Raw genomic sequence first — 11,101 nt, 5'->3', positions numbered from 1 at the left:
TCTCCCTCCCTTTCCTCCTCCCTCCCTCCCTTTCTCCCCCCTCCCCCCCATCTCCCTCCCTTTCTCTCCTCCCTCCCTTTCTCCCCCCCCTCCTCCCTCCCTTTCTCCCCCCCCTCTTCCCTCCCTTTCTCCCCCCCCCATCTCCCTCCCTTTCTCCCCCCCCCCTCCTCCCTCCCTTTCTCCCCCCCCCCATCTCCCTCCCTTTCTCCCCCCCCCTCCTCCCTCCCTTTCTCCCCCTCCCCCCCATCTCCCTCCCTTTCTCTCCTCCCTCCCTTTCTCCCCCCCCTCCTCCCTCCCTTTCTCCCCCCCCTCCTCCCTCCCTTTCTCCCCCCCCTCTTCCCTCCCTTTCTCCCCCCCCTCTTCCCTCCCTTTCTCCCCCCCCTCCTCCCTCCCTTTCTCCCCCCCCATCTCCCTCCCTTTCTCCCCCCCCCTCTTCCCTCCCTTCTCCCCCCCCCTCCTCCCTCCCTTTCTCCCCCCCCCTCCTCCCTCCCTTTCTCCCCCCCCCCTCCTCCCTCCCTTTCTCCCCCCCATCTCCCTCCCTTTCTCCCCCCCCTCTTCCCTCCCTTTCTCCCCCCCCCTCCTCCCTCCCTTTCTCCCCCCCTCCTCCTCCCCCTTTCTCCCCCCCTCCTCCCTCCCTTTCTCCCCCCCCTCCTCCCTCCCTTTCTCCTCCTCCCTCCCTTTCTCTCTTCCCTCCTCCCTCCCTTTCTCTCCTCCCTCCCTTCCCCCCCCCCCTCCTCCCTCCCTTTCTCTCCTCCCTCCCTTCCCCCCCCCCCTCCTCCCTCCCTTTCTCCCCCCCTCCTCCCTCCCTTTCTCCTCCCTCCCTTTCTCCCCCCCCTCCTCCCTCCCTTTCTCCCCCCCCTCCCTTTCTCCCCCCCCTCCCTCCCTTTCTCCCCCCCCTCCTCCCTCCCTTTCTCCTCCCTCCCTTTCTCTCCCTCCCTTTCCCCCCCCCCTCCCTCCCTTTCTCCCCCCCCTCCCTCCCTTTCTCCCCCCCTCCCTCCCTTTCTCCCCCCCTCCTCCCTCCCTTTCTCCTCCCTCCCTTTCTCCCCCCTCCTCCCTCCCTTTCTCCCCCCTCCTCCCTCCCTTTCTCCCCCCTCCTCCCTCCCTTTCTCCCCCCTCCTCCCTCCCTTTCTCCCCCCCTCCTCCCTCCCTTTCTTCCCCCCCCCTCCTCCCTCCCTTTCTCCTCCTCCCTCCCTTTCTCCCCCCCCCTCCTCCCTCCCTTTCTCCCCTCCTCCCTCCCTTTCGCTCCCTCTTTCTCTTTCCCCCTCCCTTTCTCTCCCCTCCCTTCCCCTGGCCACCTCTCCCCTCTATGATGTATATGGATTAGTTCTTCCTTTACCAAGAGGACAGAGACTGAGAACAGATTTCCTGTGATATGTAACATTGGATCCCTATCGATCAGAGAATGATTGCAAACAATGAATTGATGGAGTAGCTGGTGTGTGATGTGTGAACTTGCTGTTTGCTCCATGTCCTGCAGTATCGCTGATTTGAGTCAGACCTGGCACTATTTTGTACAGCAGTATGTGTTTTTACGATGTGGAATGTTCGGGGATTTGTCGATCAGATTCCTCAACTGTTGCGTTTTTTGTGAAAATAAATTGTGACTTGATTATTATCTATTTCTATAGCTCTGTTCTCCATGTTATAAAAGCCAGGGTGCTGAGCAAGATAGAGCGACAATATTATATCAGAGTGTGTGTTACATGGTAGAACTCAGGGTTGGACCGTGTAACACACAATGTATTCCAGAACACCCAACAATGCCAGATTATATAAGATGTTGTTCGATGCTCTAATACTCATGCCATTGTCAATTCTGATCTGACTCAACTATTTTAGTTGTGCACTTTAAACAAATGCCCTCTAAAATACATTTTTTCCAGTGCCCTTTTTTTTGGGGGGTGGGCGGGGGGCGCACTAAAACCGGCAAATTAAAACAATTTAAACTTAAATGATCAAATTAAAAGCCTGATCCCGGGGGTGATGATGCACTCCAGTCCCTCCGGCGCCCACCTCTCGCGGAAGGCCACGAGCGTACCGGTGGACCATGCTCCATCTCCAGGGACACCCTGGCTCGGAGGTAACCGCAGAAGAGAAGCAGGCAGTCAGGCTGAACGACCCCCTCAACCGCCCGCTGCCTGGCCCCCTTGGCCATGCCCAGGAGCAGGCCGACGAGGAGGCTCTCTGATTTGCCTGCTCCCCTCCGCACAGGGTGCCCTGTAGGGGGTGGTGTGTTTGTCAGCCTTTTCTGACCCTGACGATTCGAATCGTCCCACTCCCTGGTTCTAGGGCTTGGAATTATTTAGGGGATGTGATAGATGTAGACAGACAACTGTTTGGTGCAAGAACAAATATTTTATTTAGAAAATGGCACACCACACTAATTAACTTAATAGCATATAACAAAATGTACAGAAAAAGGGGGAAAATGTATACGCAACGGGTACAGAGGTTATGCAGTGGAAAAAACCTCCCACCACTGCACTAACTAAGCGAGGCTCTGAAATTGCAGGGACTTTGCTCACCAAAGGATGTCTCCACAGTTTAGACCAGTTGCACACTGCTTTCCCGCTCCTCAATCTTGTGGATTCTTTGGCTGGTTGTGGTGTTTTCGGTATTAGCACTGGTCGACATTTTGATGGTAAATACGTTTTTTCCTTGAGTCAGTGCTGGATGATTGTTGGTTTTTCTTGTTGCGTTGCTGTAACCTCGGGCAAGTTAGATGGTTCAAAGCCAGAGTCGAAGTGCTTTTCCAGAGTGTTCTCGGGTACGTTTCTTCAGAAGTGTTTCCTCAGCCCAAAGGTCACCACAGCCCAAAGGTCACCACCAGACTACCAGCAAGGCCAAGTTATACCTGAGAGGCTGCTCCAACTTTCGGGTGCACTATTGATTTTTGATGACTGCCTTTGTGTGATTTTGGCAGGCTGATCAATTCTAATTTGATCCCTTTGTGAGAATTCTGGTGGTCTGATTGGGAATCTGTATCGTGCTAATGCTCAAAGGTGTTGATGGGGTTTTCGAATGGTGCTGTTAGAATGTAATCAGGTCTTGATACTGTCCATTGTGTGCTTTGCTGATGCCAGGGTTTTTCTGTAAAATATGTATGTATCTGGGTCCCTGGTAAGTGGGCTTTTGTTAGACTGCTAATGTCCAAACTCAATCTAAAAGTCCCTAGTTTAGGTCGGGGAGACTAGAACTAGGGGGCACAGCCTCAAAATACGGGGGAGCCAATTTAAAACCAGTTGAGAAGGAATTTCTTCTCCCAGAGGGTTGTGAATCTGTGGAATTCTCTGCCCAAGGAAGCAGTTGAGGCTAGCTCATTGAATGTATTCAAGTCACAGATAGATAGATTTTTAACCAATAAGGGAATTAAGGGTTACGGGGAGCGGGTGGGTAAGTGGAGCTGAGTCCACGGCCAGATCAGCCATGATCTTGTTGAATGGCGGAGCAGGCTCGAGGGGCTAGATGGCCTACTCCTGTTCCTAATTCTTATGTTCTTATGTTCAAAGGCACCTAGTAGTGAGATATTTCTGTCCACATTTCCCCTCCAAAAATCTAACACAGTCCCCTTTTAAATTCCAGACACACATCCATTGAGTAGGGGGTCCCAGAATTTTGTGAATCCTACAGCCCAAAGATCAGGAACGTGGGACTGAAGTGCAACCAGATTTTGAGCAGCAGCCCCTTCAAATATTGGAAGAGGAGCTGCAACCCCACACACTCAACATAGACGTGGAACACAGACTCTTCCAGACGCAGAAATTGCAGGCGGCCTGGGAGCCCATGAACCAACTTAAAAACCTATTGCACGGGACTGCTCCGTGCAACACCCTCCAAGCCAAGTCCCCAATAAACAGAGGGAGGACTCCCACGTAGTCTAATCTGACTCTGGCAGCAATGCTAGGGGACACTTGCTAAACGTTTTTAATTACAATTTCACCTCCTTCAATTTGGAGCCTAGTTTACCCTTCAGTGACCTTATCGATACCAATTTAAATTATTAAAAAATCTTGGTGATTTTTTAAATTTTAGTCCCCACCCCCACTGCTCAGTTGGTACGTTCCTCTCCCAGTGAAGAAGGTTGTAGGGTTGTAGGAACAAAGAGTATTGTGGGGGGGGGGCGGTTATTAAGGGTAACCAGAGCCAGGGAAAGGCCACTAGGCCCATCGAAGGCCTACAACAGCTCTCCCTTTAGTCCCGTCAAAAGCCTCAAGTGGTTTTGTATTCTACTGCTGGATTATTCCAAACAATTGTGAACCTGTGGAATTCTCTACCACAGAAAGTTGTTGAGGCCAGTTCGTTAGATATATTCAAAAGGGAGTTAAATGTGGCCCGTACGGCTAAAGGGATCAAGGGGTATGGAGAGAAAGCAGGAATGGGGTACTGAAGTTGCATGATCAGCCATGATCATATTAAATGGTGGTGCAGGCTCGAAGGGCTGAATGGCCTACTCCTGCACCTATTTTCTATGTTTCTATGATACTGCTTAACATTTGATATACCTCACCCATGTCACCCTTAACCTTCTGTGTGGAATCTAAAGGGGAGCTTCTCTACCCTGTGGCTTACAAGTTCCCAGCAATTGATAGGGATAACATTCTGCCACTGCGAACTTACTGATGTGTACCCTAAACCAGATAATGGCCGACACACCATAGAATCAGAGAAACTTACAGCATAAAGGAGGCCATTTCAGCCCATCGTGTCCGTGCTGGCCGACCAACAGCTACCCAGCCTAATCCCACTTTCCCGCTCTGGGTCCGTAACCCTGTGGGTTACGGCACTTCAGGGGCACATCCAGATACTTTTTAAATGTGCTGAGGGTTTCTGCCTCTACCACCCTTTTAGGCAGTGAGTTCCAGACCCCCACCACCCTCTGGGTGAAGACATTTCCCCTCAAATCCCCTCTAAATCTCCCCCCAATTACTTTAAATCTCTGCCCCCTGGTTGTTGACCCCTCTGCCAAGAGAAACAGGTCCTTCCTATCCACTCTATCCAGGCCCCTCACAATGTTATACACCTCAATCAGGTCTCCCCTCAGCCGCCTCTGATCCAAAGAAAACAGACCCCAGCCTATCCAATCTTTCCTCATCGCTAAAACTCTCCAGTCCCGGCAATATTCTGGTAAATCTCTGCACCCTCTCCAGTGCAATCACATCTTTCCTGTAATGTGGTGACCAGAACTGCACGCAGTACTCCAGCTGTGGCCATGTTCAGGCACTGCACACACACACAAACCTGCAGGCAGTGAGGAGCCGTGAACTCATTGGCTGTGCTGACCAATCCTCGGGGCTTTCACCATGCAGTCACCCCCACCCGTACACCCAGAGATTCACTTCAGATTGGAGTTCAGCAGCGTATGCGGTGGAGGGGCAAGGAGAGACATTACACTGGGTCTGAACCTGTCCTCGCCCACGTGCTTCCGCCGGGGTGACTGGGTGCTGTTCGCAGGATGGGGCCTGTGCTGATCGGCCTCTCGCAAGCAGAGTAAGGCCGTTCTGAGGAAGGACGTTCTTGCTATTGAGGGAGTGCAGCGAAGGTTCACCAGACTGATTCCCGGGATGGCAGGACTGACATATGAAGAAAGACTGGGTCGGCTAGGCTTATACTCACTGGAATTTAGAAGAATGAGAGGGAATCTCATAGAAACATATAAAATTCTGATGGGACTGGACAGGTTAGATGCAGGAAGAATGTTCCCGATGTTGGGGAAGTCCACAGTCTAAGGATAAGGGGTAAGCCATTTAGGACCAAGATGAGGAGAAACTTCTTCACTCAGAGAATTGTGAACCTGTGGAATTCTCTACCGCAGAGAGTTGTTGAGGCCAGTTCATTGGATATATTCAAAAGGGAGTTAGATATGGCCCTTACGGCTAAAGGGATCAATGGGTATGGAGAGAAAGCAGGAAAGGGGTACTGAGGGAATGATCAGCCATGATCTTATTGAATGGTGGTGCAGGCTCGAAGGGCCGAATGGCCTACTCCTGCACCTATGGTCGATGTACCGGCATTGCAAGCGACGATGGGCTGACAGCACAGGCTCGGGGGGGGGGTGGGGGGGGAAGAGACCTTGCTGGCCTCTGGTACTCAGCTCAGGGAGTTTGCCCACTATCGGGCAGAGAACGGCATCAATCTGACCGTACACTTGGACTGCACAAGATAGTGGGAGATGAACACAAACACACACACAGTACGATCTCAGTAAGGTTAGTAATGACAATATTGCTAACTCAAAAATGCTCAGCTTTGGGGGCAGAGCTAATGCCGATCTTCTTCCCACTCGTCCTCTGCTAAAGGAGGCAAGCGATGTTGAGATTCCCACCGCCTCCAGCGACTGCAATGTGTTGGCCATCCATCACACTGGCAATAGTATGCACGGGCCGGTTATTTAGCTTAATCTCCCCCAGTACCTGAGACAGAGAGAGAGAGAGAAACAGGGTTATCCCCAATACAGCACAACGGAAGGCACTCGAGCCCATCTGTCTAATCTTTATTTGTTATGTATTAAACCCCTTGTAACTCCCAAGGGATCGCAGCATATAAGTAGGTCACCCACGAGGTACCTGCACTTGAGTCTTATTAAAGGAGCTAAGGTCACACTTGCTCATGGTACACTTCACAATAAAGGATGAAACTGAGTGCTGTGTACAAATATTGGTGCCCTGTGATGAAGACAATGCAGCATTAAGGCCAATCCCTCACCCCGGCACAACATCTGGCTCTATCCCATTCTTCCAATGGACCAATCCACTACCTCATTACATAAGAAATAGGAGCAGGAGTAGGCCATTCGACCCCTCGAGCCTGCTCCGCCATTTAATAAGATCATGGCTGATCTGATCATGGACTCAGCTCCACTTCCCTGCCCGCTCCCCATAACCCTTATTCCCTTATCATTTAAGAAACTGTCTATCTCTGTATTCAATGTCCCGGCTTCCACAGCTCTCTGAGGCAGCGAATTCCACAGATTTACAACCCTCTGAGAGAAGAAATTCCTCCTCATCTCAGTTTTAAATGGGCGGCCCCTTATTCTAAGACCATGCCCCCTAGTTCTAGTCTCCCCCATCAGTGGAAACATCCTCTCTGCATCCACCTTGTCAAGCCCTCTCATAATCTTATACGTTTCGATAAGATCACCTCTCATTCTTCTGAATTCCAATGAGTAGAGGCCCAACCTACTCAACCTTTCCTCATAAGTCAACCCCCTCATCCCCGGAATCAACCGAGTGAACCTTCTCTGCTAGCAAGACTTCCCCTTTGCAACAAAGGCCAAGATTCCATTGGCCTTCCTGATCACTTGCTGTACCTGCATACTAACCTTTTGTGTATCATGCACAAGGACCCCAGGTCCCGCTGTACTGCAGCACTTTGCAATCTTTCCCCATTTCAATAATAACTTGCTCTTTGAATTTTTCTGCCAAAGTGCATGACCTCACATACTCTCCACTTGCCTGGATGAGTGCAGCTCCAACAACACTCAAGCAGCTCAACACCATCCAGGACAAAGCAGCCCGCTTGATCGACACGCTACCCACCACCTTCAACACTCACTCCCTCCACCACCGGCGCCCCCTGGCTGCAGTGTGCACCGTCTACAAGATGCACTGCAGCAACTCCCAAACCCATGACAAGGGCAGCAGGCACATGGGAACACCACCACCTCCACATTCCCCTCCAAGTCATACCCCATCCTGCCTTGGAAATACATCGGCCGTTCCTTCATCGTCGCTGGGTCACCATCCTGGAACTCCCTCCCTAACAGCACTGTGGGAGCACCTTCACCACACGGACTGCAGCGGTTCAAGGCGGCGGCTCACCACCACCTTATCAACGGGCAATTAGGGATGGCCAATAAATGTCGGACTTGCCAGCGACGCCCACATCCCGTGAATGAACATTTTTAAACTTTCTAAGAGGTCTGCCAGATATCCATGTTTGGCTCATGCTCTGGACTGCTGAATTAACAGGTATAGAAAATAGGTGCAGGAGTTGGCCATTCAGCCCTTCGAGCCTGCACCGCCATTCAATGAGTTCATGGCTGAACATGTAACTTCAGTACCCCATTCCTGCTTTCTTGCCATACCCCTTGATGCCCCTAGTACTAAGGACTCCATCTAACTCCTTTTTGAATATATTTAGTGAATTGACCTCAACAACTTTCTGTGGTAGAGAATTCCACAGGTTCACCACTCTCTGGGTGAAGAAGTTTCTCCTCATCTCGGTCCTAAATGGCTTACCCCTTATCCTTAGACTGTGACCCCTGGTTCTGGACTTCCCCAACATTGGGAACATTCTTCCTGCATCTAACCTGTCTAAACTTGTCAGAATTTTAAACCTTTCTATGAGATCCCCTCTCATTCTTCTGAACTCCAGTGAATATAAGCCCAGTTGATCCAGTCTTTCTTGATATGTCAGTCCTGCCATCCCGGGAATCAGTCTGGTGAACCTTCGCTGCACTCCCTCAATAGCAAGAATGTCCTTCCTCAGGTTAGGAGACCAAAACTGTACACAATACTCCAGGTGTGGCCTCACCAAGGCCCTGTACAACTGTAGTAACACCTCCCTGCCCCTGTACTCAAATCCCCTCGCTATGAAGGCCAACATGCCATTTGCTTTCTTAACCGCCTGCTGTACCTGCATGCCAACCTTCAATGACTGATGTACCATGACACCCAGGTCTCGTTGCACCTCCCCTTTTCCTAATCTGTCACCATTCAGATAATATTCTGGTGGTTAAAAACAGAGAGACAAAGTGGATAACCTCACATTTATCCACATTATACTTCATCTGCCATGCATTTTCCCGCTCACCTAACCTGTCCAAGTCACCCTGCAGCCACACTGAGCACTACACCTGGTGCTTTCTAACCCACCTGAAAAAGCCCGGCCCTTAGTCAGGAAAGGGGAAGATCGCCCAGGAGTTGCCCATGGACTCCTCCCCACCCCACTGCTATTCAATGACGCTCTGTTGCAATGTGTTTACATGTGGACATCAGGCAAGGAGGGGATTAGCTTGAACCTGCAGCTCAGTGGTGATGCTCCCCGTGATCAAACAGCTCATCTGCTTTGCAGAGTTCCGTGAGGCCTCCGTTAACAACCCTGTGCTCACTCACATACACTGGCTCCTGGTTAAGCAATGATTCATAGAAATGTACAGCGCAGAAGGAGGCCGTTTCGGCCCATCGTGTCCACACCGGCCGACAAAGAGCCGCACGGCCCTTGGTCAGCAGCCCTGAAGGTTACATATAAACCTATGAACAATGACGGAAAGGCAAAGAGCACCCAGCCCAACCAGTCCACCCCACACAACTGTGACACCCCTTATACTGAAACATTCTACACTCCACCCCAACCGGAGCCATGGGATCGCCTGGGAGAGGCAAAAACCCAGGCCAATTTAGGGAGAAAGAAATCTGGGAAAATTCCTCTCCGACCCATCCAGGCGATCGACACTAGTCCAGGAGATCACACCCTGGCCGTATTCTATTCCCTGCAGTACTTACCATTATATCTGCACCGTCCAACAAAAGGTCATCCAGTCTAATCCCAATTACCAGCTCTCGGTCTGTAACCCTGCAGGTTACTGCACTTTAAGTGCCCATCCAACCATCTCTTAAATATGGTGAGGGTTTCTGCATCCACCACTCTTCCAGGCAGTGAGTTCTAGATCCCCACAACCCTCTGTGTAAAGCCCCCCCTCACATCCCCTCTAAACCTTCCACCAACCACCTTAAAACTGTGCCCCCTCGTAATAGACCCCTCCATAATAGACCCCAATTCGATTTTAAAATTCTCAAGCCGGTTTTCAAATCACTCCATGGTGATGTCCCCATTATATCTCGCCCCCTCCCTATCACCGTAACCCCCTCCAGCCCTCCCTATCACCGTAACCCCCTACACCCCTCCCTATCACCGTAACCCCCTACACCCCTCCCTATCACCGTAACCCCCTCCACCCCTCCCTATCACCGTAACCCCCTACACCCCTCCCTATCACCGTAACCCCCTCGCCCCCTCCCTATCACCGTAACCCCCTCGCCCCCTCCCTATCACCGTAACCCCCTCCACCCCTCCCTATCACCGTAACCCCCTCCACCCCTCCCTATCACCGTAACCCCCTCGCCCCCTCCCTATCACCGTAACCCCCTCGCCCCCTCCCTATCACCGTAACCCCCTCCACCCCTCCCTATCACCGTAACCCCCTCGCCCCCTCCCTATCACCGTAACCCCCTCGCCCCCTCCCTATCACCGTAACCCCCTCCACCCCTCCCTATCACCGTAACCCCCTCGCCCCCTCCCTATCACCGTAACCCCCTCGCCCCCTCCCTATCACCGTAACCCCCTCCACCCCTCCCTATCACCGTAACCCCCTACACCCCTCCCTATCACCGTAACCCCCTCGCCCCCTCCCTATCACCGTAACCCCCTCGCCCCCTCCCTATCACCGTAACCCCCTACACCCCTCCCTATCACCGTAACCCCCTCCACCCCTCCCTATCACCGTAACCCCCTCGCCCCCTCCCTATCACCGTAACCCCCTCGCCCCCTCCCTATCACCGTAACCCCCTCCACCCCTCCCTATCACCGTAACCCCCTACACCCCTCCCTATCTCTGTAACCCCCTACACCCCTCCCTATCTCTGTAACCCCCTCCAGCCCCTACACCCCTCCCTATCTCTGTAACCCCCTCCAGCCCCTACACCCCTCCCTATCTCTGTAACCCCCTACACCCCTCCCTATCTCTGTAACCCCCTCCAGCCCGTACACCCCTCCCTATCTCTGTAAAATCCTCCAGCCCGTACACCCCTCCCTATCTCTGTAAAATCCTCCAGCCCCTACACCCCTCCCTATCTCTGTAAACTCCTCCAGTCCCTACACCCCTCCCTATCTCTGTAACCTCCTCCAGCCCTACACCCCTCCCTATCTCTGTAAACTCCTCCAGCCCCCACACCCCTCCCTATCTCTGTAACCCCCTCCAGCCCCTACACCCCTCCCTATCTCTGTAACCCCCTCCAGCCCCTACACCCCTCCCTATCTCTGTAAACTCCTCCAGCCCCTACACCCCTCCCTATCTCTGTAACCCCCTCCAGCCCCTACACCC

General features: G+C 52.4%; 1 protein-coding gene across 2 annotated transcripts in view; it reads right to left on the bottom strand.

The window, feature by feature from the left end:
- Nucleotides 1-2,374: 2,374 nt before the first annotated feature.
- The window catches only part of LOC139230320 (small ribosomal subunit protein RACK1-like), a 28,352-nt gene continuing 19,625 nt past the window's right edge, over nucleotides 2,375-11,101 (bottom strand). For both annotated transcript variants that reach the window (XM_070862143.1, XM_070862144.1), the window contains exon 6: nucleotides 2,375-6,410. In XM_070862143.1, the coding sequence (XP_070718244.1) occupies nucleotides 6,291-6,410 (120 nt within the window). In that variant the 3' untranslated portion in view covers nucleotides 2,375-6,290. The remainder of the gene's footprint in view (nucleotides 6,411-11,101) is intronic.

This window comes from Pristiophorus japonicus, chromosome 19 (genome assembly GCF_044704955.1).
Source record: "Pristiophorus japonicus isolate sPriJap1 chromosome 19, sPriJap1.hap1, whole genome shotgun sequence".
Lineage (NCBI taxonomy): Eukaryota > Metazoa > Chordata > Chondrichthyes > Pristiophoridae > Pristiophorus > Pristiophorus japonicus.
The sequence above is the reverse complement of the archived record's forward strand: the minus strand, read 5'-3'. Positions and strand labels throughout refer to the sequence as shown.